The following is a 20,545-nucleotide window of genomic DNA, read 5'->3' on the forward strand; positions in this document are numbered from 1 at the left end:
TGTGTGTTCATTCTACAATCCTAAATACAGATAGCTGATACTAGTTTATATTTGTGACAAATGATATGTCATATCCAACATAATTGTAGAAGTTTTATAAAATTCCCAAGTAAAACCGCAATACAATTAGGGTTTTAGGTGGTACATTGGGTGCTGATGTTTTGCCTCCATGCTTACAGGAATATAGGACAAATAGAAAGCGGACCATACATCTGTAACAGTGTCAGACTTTAAACGGCTTGCAGTACCTTAAAGAGATAGAAATATACTTGTTTGGTATCAGCATCTTCTTCCTTGTGTACACAAGTGAACAGGTATTCCACATCTAGTGCAATTCCCAGGAGTCGATTAATTTCCTCTTCTGACACATTCTCTAAATGGGAAACATGTGATGCTGAAAAACAGTAAGTTTAGGCAAAACAGAGTTTAATCCCAGGATATTGTCTTTTTTAAAGTAGATGACGAGAGATTGTTTTTGTTGAATTTATGAGTGGTCCAGTTGGATACAGGATGTGTGTATGCTGAAAATAATAAATGTCCGATCTGAGAATTTTGTCTAACCTTAATATATCATTTTGCCCAATCCAGTTGGACAAAGTATCTCGAGAGCATCTCAGAATTAGTTCAATGCTTGCACAAGGGAAGTTTCTTTCGGGGCTATCCATCAGACTGCATGGTGAATACTCATTACAGTATCATCCTGACTACACCGAACATTTGAAAGCTTTAAATAATACTAAGACCGGAAAAGACACAGCCAAATATATTCTAAAGTCAAGTATTAGATAAAACTATCCATATTGTCGGGTTGGTTTTCTCTTTGCTTTATATCTACTGTACAATTACAGATATATCCTCCAAAGATACAGATGGAGCACTAAAATAATATCACAGGGTCTTCCCACAGGTTTATTCAGAACATAAGAAGCAAGTGGGCCACAATTTTTTGCCATGAGAAAACCCCCTCTAAAAGTGTTACCATCCCTTGGAGACCCATAGTCAAGTATTATACGAGAAGGCAGAAAAAACATGGCTCTGAGTTGTTAAACATTTTGTGTCCTCTGGAAAAATTCCACAGGATCCTGGTTGGAAAACACTGTTCTGAAGTTTAGATAAATTTAAATGGACAGGATATGCCATCAATGTCTGATTATTGGGGGTCTCAGCACAGAACAAATCCTTGGGGATTTCCCACTACAGACGATGATGGCATATTGTTAGGATATGCCATAAATGTCTGGTCAGTATGGGTCCAAATGCTTTGATGGATGAGGAGATGAAGTGCTAGATGAAGCAAAGTGGCCCCTTCTACTTATCTGACATAGCGCTGCTCCTGACCTGGTGCTGTGTCACAAATTGCAACATAGCCTCATTCAAGTGTGGTCAGAGGGGAGGGTTGGAGTTGCATTAGGTAAGGTGAAAAAAACCAAACAGCCGCTTTATCATCTATCTCAGTAATAATAATTTTGGTCGGCACTCCGGTACATTGTGGTGCCACATTGTAGGGACTAAGTCAAATATATAGAAATAGACCACAGCACTCGTTTCGATGCACGTAAAAACATTTATTGGTAATTAAACTTCATGTAGATGTTTTTCAGCATATTTTGCATAGATTTTGTGTCATTACAATACCACACTACAGTAGATCTGCCAAAAATGACTGGGTTGTGGTATTACAATGACACAAAATCTATACAAAAGATGTTGAAAAACATCATTATGAAGTTTATTCACCAATAAAAGTTTTTACGTGGATCGAAATAAGTGTCGTGGTCTTTCTAATATTATCCATTTCATTCTGGACATTGGTGAGGGTCTTAGTGATCAGCCTACCAATATGCCATCAAAGTCTGTGGCGAGAAAAACTGGGTCTGACCGCTAATGACATACCTATCCATGTCTGTGTGTCTAAGTTCAACCAATCCTGACAAGGGAGATATTAATTAACAGCCAATCGTAACTATGATATCTTGTAACAATAAAGCTGTATTATGTTAGCAGTTTATAGTACTTTGATGAAAACCAAACTGTGAATCCACCAAACTACAAAAATGGAAATTCTAAGTACGGTTAGATTAAAATGATGACAGTGGTGAATCGTCCAAATTCAGCTGTAATGAACCAGCTTTATTTTTTAGTTATCCTGTCTACGTCCTCCACTCGCTTCCTTAAATCTTAAAACTGGCCGGGGCTCACACTACTTTGGTTGCACTGGTCAACGGGTTCAGCCCATCGAAAGATCACAATCACGGCATTGAATGCTATGTAGATATACACACATGATGTAAATGTGTTCTAATCCTAGTAAAATTGACAATTAAAAAATGTCTTCCTTACCAAGTGCGTGAGAACAACTACGACATGGTTCAGTGAGACTCACAACTGTCTGCTGAATATCCATTCTGGGTGGTGTGGGAGGAGGATTGGGGTTCTTCCATCCATTGCATTTACACTTTTCATCAGCCTGAAATGGTAGTAAAAATATCTTCTTATTATGAAATGCCAATTACTTGTGTTATTTTGGTTTTAACCCCTTACTTTATAGGACAGGTATATAACAAGAATATTAATGAGAACGGAGAAATAACAAAACTTCATCTTCCTCAAGTCTTATTCAAGGTGACAACAATTAAAGTGTTTTTTTTTTCTTTCCCCAATCTTTGTTAGAAAGTTCCTGAATGCCTTAGGTACCTATTATGTAGGGGACTTTTTCTTGGCAATGGACGAACTGAACATAAGCCGCATGACACCTACTTTTTAAATTGCAACGAATCACCACAAGTCCAGCCTCAAAAAACCCCAGCGATCAGCCCCAGCTGGCTATAGTATTACATGCCAGCCATGCATTCAAATAAAATTGCTGTCCATGTAATACATAGACATACGGGATGGCTAGAGCGAGAGACGCTGTTTGCCGTAGCTCCCCATTCTGGCTTATAGAGGATGATCCCAATAGAGGACGACCCTCTAATGTCTTTATGTTCAAATAGGTCATATCGCAAGGGGGTGTCTTGATAAAGACAACCCCTTTATATGAGGAAGGAGATAACCGTTTTGTTGTTTTTAATGTGATTTAAAAAAAACTGTTCTTGCTTTATTTTGCCCATTTTGTTATTTAAACATAGATTACTTTTTAGTCATATTAGTAATGTTTAAAATTATTCTAAAATACATCCAAATGCATATATAGTGGCATACGGTACATTCAGTTAAAATCAAAACAATTTAAATGATATGAAAAGTTTTTCAACTATTTTATTATTACTCCAAAGTATCTAAAAAAGGAAAAAATTAAGCAACATATCATGTAGCCCTGTACAGATAGGACACTAATATCGGTCCCTTTCGCCATGATGTAGATGTTGCCCTGATCAGATTTGAAACGTGTCCGAGTGCCACAAACAGCAGTGCTGCCTTAAAAAATGGGGGAAAAAATGGAAAATAGGGAAATATAAAAAATAAACCCAGTTTGGCCTAATAGCAGACTATAGAAAAAGCCACATAAAATGTGTGAATTGTTAGCGGCACAGGATGGTGCTAATCCAAAAATGTAATCTTTGCCGTTAAGTATTCCTTTTACAACATGAACTGGGAACGGAGGACGGCCTAATACATAATGCCATGGACTGCACAGAAATCCAATACCGTAATCCTTCCATTTATCATTATCCATTATTTTTATATATCAAATAATGGATGCCTGGCAATTTCCACTCTATCAAATGAATACAACAAGTAACACACTAAGAGACGGCGTCTCCTGAACTGAAACAAATTAATTGCATCCAATTACTTACACATTCACACACTCTTTATGTAAATTAATGACATGGTTAGCACTTTCCTGGAAGGCACTAAAAGAGCTCAGAAACACAACCACAACCCACCCGAGAGGGGAGCAATTGGAATACGATTAGAATGTGCAGCAAGGAGCGGAGCACCTGGGTACACCAAGATATCCAGCACAATTAGACCCCGCAGCTGGGAATTACTAAGACTGCAGTACAGTAAATGCCTTGAAGATTAAACGCTGAATTCTTACGCTTCCCTTGTGTGGATCTCTGGTTAAACAACTTACGGTATGTTGTAGCAATACCAGTATAATAAGCGGATTCATTAACATGTAGTTATTTTTAGGAAACACAACAATTTAGGGGTGATACATCTTACTGTGATATCAATTCCATGCCTGTAATATATATATAATGGGGAAACAAGCTGGTGTAAGTTGCAACAAATGTAGTAAGAGGCGCACACCTCCTAATAAATTTGTTGCATTTTGGGCTGTCTGAAGTTTCGGGTGTAAATTATAGTAAATGCATCGGGCTGCGAAGCTCCGCCAACTTTTTTGAAAAGTGACTTGTACATGGGCCATAAGAAACAATTTTTACGACTTTAGTGACATCCTCAGGCTTTTCTACGCTCAAAAACTGGCGTAGAATAGTTTATAAATTCCTCAAGTGTCTTTAGCTGTATTATTATTTAACCTGTAATACAATCAGGAATAAAATAAATTTTAGATCTCCTGAAATAAATGTTTAGTTTATATGGGTAATAAGGAAGCAAGAGATAGAGAAAATCCTACTGTCCCTCATTGGGAAACTTGGATGCCTTTGGATATAGCCCTTGTCTATGGACCAACATATGTAAACAGATTGTGATGACAGCAGCTCGCTCTCTCCACTCAAAGCAGGAATTTCTAATATAATCTTAGAAAAAAAAGAAGTCAGCATGGCGATCAGCTGTTATTGCCGAAGGAAGCCGCATCTGACTATACATTTCTTCTGCCGCATTACTCTGAACTTCTCAAAATTTTTCTCAGTGCCTGTTATCCGCAAATGAAAGTATGGTCATGAATGATGGGGGGTGGAGACTCCAATAATATTACGTATTTATAGTGCATAAAATGTTCCTATGTATTTACAACATGTATATCTCATATGTAATGTAAAGATCTGTGAAAACACATATTTTACATTCATCTATATTCGACTAGGGCCACACAACGAATTTGGTCTTAGAAAACTTACATAGAAAAGGATTGAGGTAAACATTTTGTGATACTACATGCTTCTGCAACTTCTGACAGTCACATCCCATTCGTGCAACGGACCAATACTTCACTATTATAAGAAAATTGGGGGCAAAAGACTCACTACAAAGCATTAAAGCTGCCCTAAAGTCGCATGTGTTAGGACCAGTTCACACTGAGTTTTTGTACAAGTTTTTTTTACGCGAAAACTGCATTGGAAAACGCTCCAAAAAACGGCCGAAAATGCCTCCCATTGATTTCAATAGGAGGCGGAGGCATTTTTTTCCCACGAGCGGAAAAACCGGCTCGCGGGAAAAAGAGGGGACATGCCCTATCTTCGGGTGTTTATGCCTCTGACCTCCCATTGACATCAATGGGAGGCAGAGAAAGAGTATTTCGCTGCGTTTTTTGCCCGCGGCGCTCAATGGTGTGCAGGCAGAGCAAAATCTGCCTCAAAAGTCCAAGCGGAATTTTGAGGCAGAATTTCCGCCTGCAAAAACTTAGTGTGAACCCAGCCTTACTGTGCTGCGCAACTGGGAATCGTACAACCAGTTTATTTTTACTTGTTATTTTCTCTTGAAGCTACTTTAATAGATTATATAACAAAAAGTTAATGCTTACGTAGGCTGTGGACCGGCCATTGTAAGCCAAAATGGAATTTTATCAATTTGCTGTTTACAACCCTTAAAAGCAAGTCATTTTTCCGCATTCATTTTGGAGCGTAAGGAATGACCCCAGTAAGAGCTCTAATGACGGCCATTGCCACATAGCGACATACAATATTATACAGAAAAGGTTATCACAGGGAATGACATTTTATTTTTTACTTCAGGGGAAATGTTCTCTTCTAAGTAATGATGACTTTTGTTCTCATGTAAAATAACCTTATATTTTTTCCTTGTTATATTTAATTTGCTATTTCTTATCCTACCTTTTCAATTTCTCCAAATAATCTGCAATTCAATATCATACTATTCTGTGTCAAATAGTCTACCAGAGTATCTGCAAAAATTATCTGCAAAAATTTAAATGTCACTATCAAAACTAAGGTCAATAAAAGGAACATGTAACTCTGCCCCTACCTGAATATATCATATTAATGTCAGCCCTCAGTTCTGGCACATTTTCCAGTTCCAGCATTCCTACTTTTTGTAAGAATCTTTTCTGTGGTTCAGCATCATACAACATTGAAAATTCTAGATGTGCCACGATGACGTTTCTAACTTACCCGCACATAAAAGTTAATTCATCATGTTTGTCAAGATTGATTCCTTATAAATCCACGGTGATGTTCCATAAAATATTCCCAGATATCATCACTTTGAAACATGGCAAATAGTTTTTCCAAAATGAAGGCAAAAGTCGGTAAAACTGGCTTCATTTTTCACCCCTTTTTTTAAGAGACCCTGTCACCATCTATGTGGATCTAGGTATTTATAGCGGTATTCCTGGTACCAATTCCACCCATTTAATGGGTTCGGCCATTTTGAATATATTAAGTTTACACAGACAGGAAAATAATTAAAGATAGTCAATGTTTAAAGAAACAAAATAAACTCTAAGGCCTCATGCACACATCCGTCGAATGGCTTCCGTGTGCAGTCCATTGTTTCACGAACCAAATCGATGAAAAGGCCGAGACCGTTCCGTCAAAAACCGACAGGAGTAGGGCCTGTCCTATTTTTGACGAAACGGCCGCACGGTTCCGTTAAAACAATGGAAGTGTGCATGGCCCCATTGAAATGAATGTGTCAGGGTGCTATCAGTGACAAAAACAGATAGCACCCTGACACAAAAAAAAAAGATGTGGGCATGAGGCCTTAGACCTCTCTCGAGCCTCAGAGTTTATTCTTATTATTTTTAAATACTGTAAATTGCAACTTTCCTAAAAATCTGAGTTCTTGTAATGTGCATAAAAAAAAACAAACAGAAAGGTGACAGGTCCTCTTTAAATATTGCCACAACATTTGCTATACTATTGCAAAATAAATTGTATCAAAAACAAGTCCTTAAACCCCTTGGTGACATGTGGCAAAACTGTACATCACAAGCGCTAAGGGGGTATATGAAGCGAGCTTACAGGCTGAGCCACTTCATACTCAAGGGGTGTCGGGTGTATGTTACCACATTATAAGTGCCCTATCTCCTACATAAGGAGATCGGCGCTATAATGTAGGTGACAGTAATGCTTTTTATTTTTAAAAAAACGATCTATTTTTACCACTTTTTTAGTGATTTTAGATTTATGCTAATGAGTTGCTTAATGCCCAAGTGGGCGTATTTTTACTTTAGACCAAGTGGGCGTTGTACAGAGGAGTGTATGACGCTGACCAATCAGTGACCAATCAGCGTCATGCACTCCTCTCCATTCATTTACTCAGCGCATAGGGATCCTGTTAGATCCTTATGTGCTGTCTTATACTAACACATTAACGATACTGAAGTGTTTATACAGTGAATAGACATTCCACGGGATGTCTATTCACAATCCCTGTACTTCATTACAGTTTCTGTGGTAGTTACAGCAGAGGAAGCGTGATCTCGCTGTAACCTGTCATTTACCGCGTAATCTCGCGAGATTACGCTTCCTCTGCTGTAACTACCACAGACAGAGTAACGAAGTGCAGAGATTGTGAATAGACATCCCGTGGAATATCTATTCACTGTCTAAACACTTCAGTATTGTTAATGTGTTAGTATAAGACAGCACATAAGGATCTAGCAGGATCCCTATGCGCTGAGTAAATGAATGGAGAGGAGTGCATGAGGCTGATTGGTCAGCGTCACACACTCCTCTGTACAACGCCCACTTGGTCTAAAGTCAAAATACGCCCACTTGGGCATTAAGCAACTCATTAGCATAAATCTCAAATCGCTAATAAAGTGGTAAAAATAGATTGTTTTTTTAAAGAGGCTCTGTCACCAGATTTTGCAACCCCTATCTGCTATTGCAGCAGATCGGCGCTGCAATGTATATTACAGTAACGTTTTTATTTTTAAAAAACGAGAAGTTATGACCATTTTTGTATTTATGAAAATGAGGCTTGCAAAAGTACAACTGGGCGTGTTGAAAAGTAAAAGTACAACTGGGCGTGTATTATGTGCGTACATCGGGGCGTTTTTACTTCTTTTACTAGCTGGGCGTTGTGTATAGAAGTATCATCCACTTCTCTTCAGAACGCCCAGCTTCTGGCAGTGCAGACACAGCCGTGTTCTCGAGAGATCACGCTGTGACGTCACTCACAGGTCCTGCATCGTGTCAGCCACATCGGCACCAGAGGCTACAGTTGATTCTGCAGCAGCATCAGCGTTTGCAGGTAAGTAGCTACATCGACTTACCTGCAAAAGCCGATGCTGCTGCAGAATCATCTGTAGCCTCTGGTGCCGATGTGTCCTCGCTCGTCTGACACGATGCAGGACCTGGGGAAGTGACGTCACAGCGTGATCTGCCAGAAGCTGGGCGTTCTGAAGAGAAGTGGATGATATTTCTCGTCAGAACGCCCAGCTAGTAAAAGAAGTAAAAACGCCCCGATGTACGCACATAATACACGCCCAGTTGTACTTTTGCAAGCCTCATTTGCATAAATACAAAAATGGTCATAACTTGGCCAAAAATGCTCGTTTTTAAAAAATAAAAACGTTACTGTAATCTACATTGCAGCGCCGATCTGCTGCAATAGCAGATAGGGGTTGCAAAATCTGGTGACAGAGCCTCTTTAAATAAAAAGCACTGCTGTCACCTACATTATAGCGCCCATCTCCTTATGTAGGAGATAGGGCACTTATAATGTGGTCACAGAGCCTCTTTAAATCACAATAACTCCGATTCCAGCCATTTAACCACTTAGATGTCGTGGTCAATAACGACCGCAGCATCTAAGCCTTTAGAAAGATGGGGCGGCCGACTTCGTCAGCCCACTTTCGCTCCCGAGACGCGATTACGGGGTGCAGATGGTTGACACGGCAGCCTAGGGGCCTAATGAAGGCCCCATTTCTGTCATCTTTCTGCTTCTATTAGGATCAATAGGAGCCGGTAAATAGCGCAATAGACTGCAATACATAGGTATTGCAATGTATTGTAACAGTGATCAAATAAAACAAAGTCCCCCTAAATAAACATAACTGGTATTGCTGCTTTAGTAAAAAATTAGTAAAAAATTTGAAAAAAAGGGATCAAAAAGTTGTATGTACCAAAAAATGGTACTAATAAAAAAAGCTTACAGCTTGTCCCGCAAAAAATAAGCCCTCACATCTCTCAATTGATGAAAAAATAAGAAAGTTATGGCTCTCAGAATATGGCGACACAAAACAAATTTCCTTTTCAACAATTAGTTTTTTCCTTGTAGAAGTAATATAGAATAAAAGATAACTATATACATATCGCCGTAATTGTATTGACCCACAGAATTAAGTAAACATGTTGTTTTTACCTCATGGTGAACGCTGTAAAAATGAAACCCAAAAAAACAAAGGAGAAATCGGGTTTTTTCCCATTTCATTCCACAAAGAAACTTTTCCAGTTTCCCAGTACATTATGTGGTATAATAAATGGTGCCATGAAAAACTACAACTCGTCCTGCAAAAAACAATCCATCACACATCGACGGAAAAATTAAAAAGTTAAAAAGTTATGGCGTTTGGAAGGTGGAGAGGAAAGAGTGAAAATTAAAATCTAAAAAATGGCTGCAGAGGGAAGGGGTTAAAGATTTATTCCCATCGCATAAAGTGATGGCATATTGCTAGGATTTGCCATCACACTATAATCGGTGGGGGCCCAACCTCTGGGACCCCCACCGATCCTGAGAAGGAAAGGGCCACAGCACTGATTTAGTAGTCTGTGCCCTTCTAAGTTGCTCCTGGATTACTTGGGGGTAAACTGCAGTTCCCTGCAGAGCGGGTGGCAGGGGCACCTCTGAGGGAAAACAGTGAAGGGAAAATAGTGCTAAATTAGTGCTGTGGTCCCTTCATTCTCAGGATCGGTGGGGATCCCAGAGGTTGGACCCCACCATCAATACAAATCCAAGCATTATGCCATCACTTTATAAGGTCGGAATGCCCCTTTAAGTTATTTATATGGGGATTAACTATTTTTAAGTCAAGTTATTTGTTTTATGTTCTTCTCTGCTTTCCAAGTAAATCGGACCATTGCTTGGTAGTAATACAATCTCCTCAATGCCAGAACATGAAAGGATTGATTGTAAATGCTTCAAAACCTCGGAAAGTTTCAATGACAATCTGATTCAGAGTAAACTATCATTTCCCGAGAGCTTTTAGGAGAATTCTGGTTTAACCTAAGGTGATTTAACGACCACTCGTCCCCATCCATAGCTCCGTGTGACAGGAGCAAACAATGTCTCGTTGATCGGAGCTCGCTGCAGCGGCCACTTATCGGCCGGTGTAATAGGGCCTTTACACTGGTAATATAGTCAGAAAATGTAAAATCTTATCATAACTTTATTTTTATTCTAATTATTTTTTTGTGTGAATACCCAGGGCAGCTCAGCTCAATAATATATGAGCATTAAAACAGTCGGCTTAACATAAGCACAGGTTCACATGTAGCGTAAATACTGCAAATTTTCCACAATGGATATCATTGCGGAAAATCCGCAGCATATTACAGTAGCAGCAAAGTGGATGAAATTTTAACAAATCTCATCCACACACTGCGTAAAAAAACCTGCCGAATTTTTTTTCATAAATTGACCTGTGGTTGCGGATTTTCAATCAATTTATGCTGCGGGATAGCTGGTTTTCTGTTGCAGGTTTTCCCCCAAAGAATTCAATGGGAAGGTAAAACCCACAAGAAGTAGCAGATGTTGCTTTTTTGCGACGGAAAAGCAAAAGCTGCTATTCCGGCAACAAAAAAAAATCTTTCGGGCTGAAGGTCAGAGGGACGCGTCGCCATGGCTAAGTGCCGACTTCTTTTTATGTGCTGTTTTTCAAAGTAGACATTCCGCCCGAAAAACTGCAGCAGAATTTGGTGTGGTTTATCGGCCGGAATTTCTTGCAGGCTCCAGGGCGGATACGCTGTGTACCTTTTACGCAGCGTATACGCCCTGTGTGAACACACCCTAATAATGCATAATACAGGTGTTGGGTGCTCATATGTTAATGTAGAAGGCTGAAGTTGGATGAATCAGTTAATCAGACCCTCAGCCCATTCACAACATGATCAACTATGCACTGAATGCACTAAATAATAACAGCAGATCCGTCAACAGCAGTTGTTGATTGTTTCAATTTAGCAAAAGATTATTTTTTTCTATACTTTACATTTTTTACTGTCTATTTTTCCTTATATAGCAAATGTTTGTCAAAGGTTGAACTTAACTTTAAATAACTTTTTCAAACCTACAGGAAATTATATTAAGGGGGTTTACCGGAAATACAAATTGTGATTGGTAGGTATCTAACCTCTCGGACCCCCATCAATCAGCAGGACAAAGTACTATTATTATTATTATTTATATCATTTTGTATTTACACAGAAAACCTCTTCTAATACTCAGTGTGTATAGTTTATTAAAATAATATAATAAAACAGCGACTATGGAAGGATACATTCACACATGGCAGCAATGAAGCGGCTGTATCACAAAAACACCTGTAAATCTTTCTTTTTTTTACTATGGCTTTGCTATGATTTCATAAAATAATTTGTTATAGGAACATTTGGTGACAATGTAAAGCTACACTTTTTTCAAGACTGGAAATATTTTCTGACCACCAGCTCTCAAGTCAGATAAATTTGCAGGTGTGGGTTGCGGTTGAGGATGTGCATTGTAGTAACAAATAAAAAATGTGAGGGTGGTCATCTAATGGGGGTATGCCCTTTAATCCGACAGCTATTTCTCCTGACCTCCCCATATATGCTTGGTATAACAGAGTGTGCATGTGCCCTCAATAGGGAGAGGGGAATAAGCCGCTGCCAGACATCTCTGGCAGCAGCTTATCTCCCTTGAGAACAAAGAATGGGCATGTTGAAATTCCTTTTTTTCACCCAACATCTAGCCGGTTAAACATCTGATATGAATTAAATGGTCGGCCAGTCCCGTTCAAATTAGAGGTTTCAGCCGACGTTAGTCTAATGTGTATAGCCACTTTTACATTAGCGGACATCACAAAATATAGAGAAAGGGCCCACTACAAATGCCTCCATCCTTGCCACAAATGCCCTCTATAATGCCAACCACAGATTCCCCCAATAGTGCCAGCAACAGATGCTCTTCATAATGCCAGCTACAGATGACCCCATACCATTTACATATTCTTATAGTGGCATCCACAGATATCCTCTATAGCACCAGCCACAGATTCCCCATATAGCGCCAGCCACATATGACCTCTATAATGCTAGCCACAAGGGTCCCTCGGTACCCAGCCTGTGCTTACCTCCTGCGCTGGGCATCTTTGTGTCTGGTGTGCGACACTCAAGAAAAACAGTAAAAGCAGCACCAGGATTTATGGTGGTACAGACAGGAGATATTCCTGAGGGTATGTTCACACGCAGTGAGCAAAAACGTCTCAAAATACGGACCTGTTTTCAAGGGAAAACAGCTCCTGATTTTCAGACGTATTTAAGCCACTGCGTTTTTCGCTGCGTTTTTTACGTCCGTTTTTGGAGCTGTTTTCAATAGAGTCTATGAAAAACAGCTCCAAAAACGTCCCAAGAAGTGTCCTGCACTTCTTTTGATGAGCCGTCATTTTATGCGCCGTATTTTGACAGCGACGCGTAAAAAAAGCCTCGTGGGAACAGAACATCGCATTGCAGGCAATGGGCAGATGTTTGTAGGCGTATTAGGGACGTTTTTTCAGGCGTAATTCGAGGCGTAAAACGCCTGAATTACGTCTGAAAATAGGCCGTGTGAACATACCCTAAGGGTATGTGCACACGATAACTGCAATTACGTCTGAAATTACGGAGCTGTTTTCAGGAGAAAACAGCTCCTGAATTTCAGACGTAATTGCATGTACTGGCGTTTTGCGGGGCGTCTTTTACGGACGTAATTTGGAGCTGTTCTTCATTGGAGTCAATGAAAAACGGCTCCAATTACGTCCCAAGAAGTGTCCTGCACTTCTTTTGACGGGGCTGTAATTTTACGCGCCGTCTTTTGACAGCGACGCGTAAAATGACAGGTCGTCGGCACTGTACATTGAAAGTAATGGGCAGATGTTTGCCGACGTATCGGAGCCGTTTTTTCAGACGTAATTCGAGGCGTAAAACGCCTACATTACGTCTGAAAATAGGTCGTGTGAACCCAGCCTAAGTGTAGCACTAAAATTGGTACATGTGGAGGGTATAGGAAAGGCTTTCTTATACACAGACACCTATAATTGGTGGAAACAAATGTTTTAAGGAATGTTCTGCAATATCCTTTTTCACACATAATTCAGAAAGCCTTTGAAAGTCCATCTGATCCCTGGTGGGATTAGTGTTCTACAAAAGTGTCCTAGTGTTTGGTGTGCAGAAAGCTCATATGCATAAGCTCTGTAAGGCACATACTCCTGTTTTCTTTGCGCTTTTCTCATAGCTTTCTATTACTCTGTCGCCCAGCTGAAAATTGCATCTAAAAATGATTTTCAATGGTGCAAATCCTCATCTATAAACAAACTGGAGTGTTAAAGTTAAAAGTAACAAATGTTGCTATATTTAAAAAGAATTATGTTTTGAATGTACCATACTTAAAAAATAAAAATAATAATTCTACTAAACAATGTATAATATATTCAGTGTAGCATTATCCAGGAAATAATTGGTTAAAAAATCTACGACCTCAACAGAGAGGGGTGTGTTCATTTGGGAAGAAGAAGAAGCAACTAGTTAAGCGCCACCTCCGTGAGCTGTCAAAACAAGACAACTGGAGCCAAACAGAAAAAAAAGCTAACTCCGCACTCCACCAGCACACCCCTCCCCCTCCTCACCACACTCCATGAGCACACAGACTGCCAGAGGGATAACAGATGTGTGTTGGTATAAGAAAGACGATTTACATGCACCAAGTAAATGCAAGGCCATCCAGGCGAAAATCCACACTACCAGCAAGAGCTTAACTAGCAGTCGCTGGGCCAGAAGGTTGTTTATTTGTGACAAAGCAACAACATCTTACAGGGAACAGTATTCATCTTGTTCCTCACAGCTCCTGTAGTAACATTGTGGTACTGAAGTGAAGTGTTGAAGTCTGAGGGTATGTTCACACGGCAGCGTCCGTTACGGCTGAAATTACGGTGCTGTTTTCAGGAGAAAACCGCACTGTAATTTTAGCCGTAATGGCATGTTGAGGCGCTTTTTCGCTGCGTCCATTACGGACGTATTTGGAGCTGTTTTTCCATGGAGTCAAAGGAAAACGGCTCCATTTACGTCTGAAGTGACAGGCACTTCTTTGACGCGGGCGTTTATTTACGCGCCGTCTTTTGACAGCGACGTGTAAATTTACGCCTCGTGGGAACAGACCAACGTAAAACCCATTGCTTTCAATGGGCAGATGTTTGCCGACGCTATCGAGCCGCATTTTCGGACGTAAATCGAGGCGTAAAACGCCCGAATTACGGCCGTAAATAAGCCGTGTGAACGTACCCTTAGGCTGGGTTCACACACACTATTTACGGACGTAATTCGGGCGTTTTAGCCCCGAATTACGTCCGAAAATGCGGCTCAAAAGCGTCGGCAAACATCTGCCCATTCATTTGAATGGGTTTTACGATGTTCTATGCAGACGGTCATTTTTTTTACGCGCCGCCTTTTGACAGCCCGCGTCAAAGAAGTGCCTGTCACTTCTTCAGACGTAAATGGAGCTGTTTTCCATGGACTCCATGGAAAAACAGCTCCAATTACATCCGTAATGGACGCAGCGAAAGACGCCTGCACTTGCCATTACGGCTGAAATTACGGTGCTGTTTTCTCCTGAAAACAGCACTGTAATTTCAGCCGTAACGGACGCTGCCGTGTGAACATACCCTAAAGTGCCATCAATTCAGTAATCACTTTGTGTGCGCCCACAATTTATTCAGATGGGTACATTCTGAAATCCAGCTGGTAAAAGCAAAATCAATATCTAAGGCATAAGACATAAATAGGGGTAGGGTGTCATTTATAAAAATGTTGTGAAAGAGTTAGCCTGGAAGACGGTGTTGGGGCACAAGCCAAATTTCTACAGGGAAAGGCCGACAATTTTGTACTAGTGCCAAAAAAAGAGGAGCAATGCTCAGGAAGGGGAAGTGGTTAATGTTCTGTATCTATTGGGACATACTTATAAACAGTGGAAAGTCCTTTTAATGAAATTGCTGACATACATTATGGCGCCGACACTGAGTCAATTTCAATATTTACACAAACAACATATTTAATAAATAACCTCTGTTAATACTATTCTATTTGTAAACTGTACTTCATGTACTAGTTCAGACCAAAAACCAGTCCAACAACTTAGGCTTCGTTCACATCTGCTTTGGGACTCCGTTCATGGGTTCCGTCTGACCTTTCCGTCAGGGGAACCCATGGATGGAATCCAAACTGAAACAAATGGAAACTATAGCTTTCCGTTTGCACCACTTTTGATTTCAATGGTGACGGATCCGGTGCAAATGGTTTCTGTTTGTCACCGTTGTTTAAGGGTTCAGTAGTTTTGATGGAATGAATAGTGCAGTCGACTACGGTATTGATTCCGTCACAACGGCGGAACCCTTAAACAACGGTGACAAACGGAAACCATTTGCACCGGATCCATCACCATTGAAATCAGTTTGGAATCCGTTCATGGGTTCCCCTGATGGAAAGGTCCGATGGAACCCATGAATGGAGGCCTGACACAGATGTGAACAAAGCCTAAGGCCTTCGCTCACATCTGCGTTGGAGGCTCTGTTAGGGGCCTCCGTCGCAGATCCGGCTGGGATTACCCGACCAATAGCGCAACATTAGGCACCATGATGGAAGACTGACAGAACCTATTAAAGTCAATGGGTTCCGTCGGCTGCCGGTGGTGTTCGTGGTGCAACAGAAACGTTGCTTCCGTTATTCCCTTGTTCAGCTCCTCTGACTGAGCAGAACAACGGAATGTCACAATGCAGGTGTGAACATAGCCTTATAGTAACTCATTAGATTACTGCTTTCATGTCATAACCTGTGTTAGAAAAAAAATGAGAGCTGAAATCTGATTGGTTGCTGCTCACATTTGTCAGATCAGGTACGGCAAAGTGACACAGGACGCAGTCCCCAGGAAAGACCACTTCTGTCAGATGCTTTGTTTCCTTCTAACAGATGCTCCTGTTTAAAAAAGGCTTTATAGCTCTCCTGACAAGTCTGTTTTAATAAATACTTATATTCCCCACAAAATAATTATTCTGGAGCATCTTTTCTTAGAACTCTGCATTGTGCGGTTCCTCTGTTATTCCTCTGGGAAATACATGCATAAATTGACAACTCGGTGTTACCAATCCCCCGTCAATAGGGTGTATCTTTACACACAGTACTGACCGGACAGCCAAGGAACGGCACAAGTTAAAGTTCTGAGAAAACATGCTCCAGAATTTCACTTTTTTGGGGTATGCAAATACATACTAAAACAGACACGTCAGGAGAGCTATAAGGTATTTTTTTTTAAATAGGAGCATCTGTTAGGGTATGTGCACACACACTAATTACGTCCGTAATTGACGGACGTATTTCGGCCGCAAGTACCGGACCGAACACAGTGCAGGGAGCCGGGCTCCTAGCATCATACTTATGTACGATGCTAGGAGTCCCTGCCTCGCTGCAGGACAACTGTCTCGTACTGAAAACATGATTACAGTACGGGACAGTTGTCCTGCAGCGAGGCAGGGACTCCTAGCATCGTACATAAGTATGATGCTAGGAGCCCGGCTCCCTGCAGTGTGTTCGGTCCACTACTTGCGGCCGAAATATGTCCGTCAATCACGGACGTAATTAGTGTGTGTGCACATACCCTTAGAAGGAAACAAAGCATCTGACAGAAATCAGCAAATGTCATTAGAATCTCTCAGTACTGCAGTCTCAGGGTTTGGGCCTGTAACTTCAAGCAATTATATCTCAATCCTGGCACAGAAATAAGATATTAAAACAGTTTTCACATATTATTGCACAATGGTCTTTTGTCTCTTCCGGTAGACCTCTTAAAAATGAAGTTGTTGTGCCCTTGTGACGTATCAATCTAGAAAACCCCCTTATGGCGTAGTAGTTCATTTTAGACATGTAAAACTGCATACTGTATGATTCCATATAACTTCAACTACGGCAAAAACCTAGAAATAATCATCAGTTCCATAGCTAAGTGGTTGCCTTTAATAAAGTCATGTTTTTGTCTGTTGCCCTTAATCACTAAGTAAAGATTAAGAAAAGACATAAGCCCGGCATTGGCTCTGATTATTCCCCCCCCCCCCCCCCCACTGACAGACGACTTACTAGAGAGCAGCACAGTCCTGATTACAATCTGTCCACTGAGCGTATTTAGGCCGTCATACAGAAATCCTTTCAATGGATGACCTCTCTTATTTACTCATGTCTTCAAATCTGCGTAACAACATCATTTTCATTATGCCACACAGACATATGAATGGGCAGCAAGTGCCCTGGTCAATACATTCAGTGGGGGCAATTTATCAACCTGAATGTTGCGCAAGACCTAAAAGCTGCAAATGTTTTACGTTTTGGGCGTTTTACACAAGGGCATTTTACACAGGGGCATAACAAAATGCAACAGGACGGTCGAAGTCCGAAAAAAAAAATATAATTTTTGGCAGAAAACTAAATTTTACTTTACGGGGCATGGCAAGGTAGAAACCCGTGCTGGGCACCGTACCGTGCCTTGCACCTTTCAGGTTGGACCCACTTCTCCAGCCGACAATTTAAAAAAAAAGTATACTTACCTCACCGCTCCTCTTCTCCGCGCTGGGTCTCCACAGGCTTCCTCAGCATGCCGCGGATCATACGTCCTTGGAGTTGACATTGAGTGCTACTTCACATTTAAGGCCCCGATGCTGCTCAATGTCAGGACTTTTTATGAACCGCTGCATGCGTTGGGAACCCGACGGAGAGAGGCGAAGAGTACCCGCGATGAGAGTATACTTTTTATTTTTATTTTATGTCCTATGGGAAAGGGGGGGTGAAGCTCGAAAGGCCACGGTCCAATTGTGGTGCACAGCCAGCCGAAAGATGCAACACGTTTATGACGAGCCGTTCGCCTCTTAATAAATGTGTCGCATCTCACGCCAACAAATTGTTTTATTAACCCCTTGAGTACCCAGCTCATTTTGGCCTTGAGGACCAGACCCATTTTTTCAAATCTGACATGTATCATTTTATATGGTAATAACTCCGGAATGCTTTTACCTATCCAATAGATTCTGAGATTGTTTTCTCGTGACATATTGTACTTTAGTTTAGTGCAAAAATTTGGTCGATAAATTCATTTCTTATTTTGAAAAACACCAACATTTAGCGAAAATATGAAGAAATTATGATTTTTCCAATTTTTAATGCATCTGCTTGTAAAACAGATAGTAATACCACACAAAATAGTTACCAATTAACATCTCCCATATGTCTACTTTATGTTTGCATCGTTTTTTGAACATCCTTTTATTTTTCGAGGACGTTACAAGGCTTAGAACTTTAGCAGCAATTTCTCATATTTTTAAGAAAATTTCAAAAAGCGATTTTTTCAGGGACGAGTTCAGTTCTGAAGTGGTTTTGAGGGCCCTATATATTAGAAACCCCCATAAAACACCCCATTTTGAAAACTGCACCCCTCAAAGTATCCAAAACAGCATTCAGAAAGTGTTTCAACCCTTTAGGCGTTTTACAGGAATTGAAGGAAAGTAGAGCTGAAATTTTCAAATGTCATTTTTTTTTACAAAATTCATATGTAATACATTTTCTTCTGTACCACAGAAGATTTTACCTGAGAAATGCAACTCAATATTTATTGCCCAGATTCTGCACTAGAAATATCCCACATGTGGCCCTAGTGTGATAATGGACTAAAACACAGACCTCAGAAGCAAAGGAGCACCTCTTGGATTTTGGGGCCTCCTTTTTTCAGAATATATTTTAGGCACCATGTCAGGTTTGAAGAGGTCTTGTGGTGCCAAAACAGTGGAAACCCCCAAAAGTGACCCCCATTTTTTAAACTACACCCCTCAGGGAATTTATCTAGGGGTATAGTTAGCATTTTGACCCCACAGGTATTTTGCTATATTTTCTGGAGTTAGTCTGTGAAAATGAAAATCTACTTTTTTTCTGGAAAAACGTAAAAATTTCTAATTTTTGCAAGAAATAAAGGAGAGAAAGCACCCCAACATTTGTAAAGCAATTTCTCGCGATTACGGAAATACCCCATATGTGGTAATAAACTGCTGTTTGGACCCACAGCAGGGCTCAGAAGGGAAGGACCCCCATTTGGATTTTGGAGCTCTGATTTTACTGGAATGGTTTTCAGTGCCGTGTCACGTTTGCAACGCCCTGGAGGGACCTAAACAGTGGAATCCCCCCAAAAGTGACCCCATTTTGGAAACTATACTCCTCAAGGAATTTTTCTAGTGGTATAGTTATCATTTTGACCCCACAGGTTTTTTGCTGAATTTATTGGAATTAGTCTGTGAAGATGAAAAGAGACTTTTTTTTGGAAAAAACGCAGAATTTTCTAATTTTTATAAGGAATAAAGGAGAAAAAGCACCTCAACATTTGTAAAGCAATTTCTCCTGATTACGGAAATACCCCATTATGTGGTAATAAACTGCTGTTTGGACCCATGGCAGGGCTCAGAAGGGACGGAGCACCATTTGGATTTTGCAGCTCAAATTTTGCTGAATTGGTTTCTGGGGGGCATGTCGCATTTGCAGAGTCCCTGAAGTACCAGTACAGTAGAAATTCCCCAGATGTGATCCCAATTTGGAGACTATACCCCTGAAAGAATTAAATTAGAGGTGTAGTGAGCATTTTGAGCCCTCAGGTGTTTTATAGATTTTATTAGAATTGGTCCGTGAAAATGAAAAATTTTTTTTTTCCAATAACCTGTAGATTTAGCTCAGAATTTTTCATTTCCACAAGGAATACAGGAGAAAAGACACCCCAAAATGTGTTACACAATTTCTCCTGATTACGGAAATACCCCATATGTGGTTGTAAACGGCTATTTGGACATACGGCAAGGGTCTAAACGGAAAAAGTGCAATTTCGTTTTTGGAGTGGAGATTTTACAAAAATTTTTTTGACGCCATGTTGCATTGCGCTGAGGTACCAGTACAGTGAAAACTCCCGAGAAGTGACCCCATTTAGGAAACTACACCCCTCAAGGAATTCATCTAGAAGTGTAGTGAGCATTTTGACCCCCAAAGGTTTTGCAGAAATTAGTGCACAATAGATGTTGCAGATTGAAAATTGCTATTTTCCACATATATGCTATTTCAGTGCCCAATGCGTTGGGCCCAGCTTGTACCACTGGAGACATACGCCCCATAAATTGTTAAGCGGTTCTCCAGAGTACGGTAATACC

The 20,545-nt window shown here is 40.5% G+C and overlaps 1 protein-coding gene across 2 annotated transcripts in view; it reads right to left on the reverse strand.

Annotated features, from left to right (window-relative positions):
* Nucleotides 1-20,545, reverse strand: part of KAT2B (lysine acetyltransferase 2B) — a 123,330-nt gene that overhangs the window by 58,116 nt on the left and 44,669 nt on the right. For both annotated transcript variants that reach the window (XM_075827212.1, XM_075827213.1), the window contains exons 2-3: nt 2,341-2,467; nt 249-394 (exon numbers count right to left, since the gene is read on the reverse strand). In XM_075827212.1, coding sequence (XP_075683327.1) covers nt 249-394; nt 2,341-2,467 — 273 coding nt within the window. The remainder of the gene's footprint in view (nt 1-248; nt 395-2,340; nt 2,468-20,545) is intronic.

The sequence above is a fragment of the Rhinoderma darwinii genome, chromosome 5, assembly GCF_050947455.1.
Source record: "Rhinoderma darwinii isolate aRhiDar2 chromosome 5, aRhiDar2.hap1, whole genome shotgun sequence".
Classification (NCBI taxonomy): domain Eukaryota; kingdom Metazoa; phylum Chordata; class Amphibia; order Anura; family Rhinodermatidae; genus Rhinoderma; species Rhinoderma darwinii.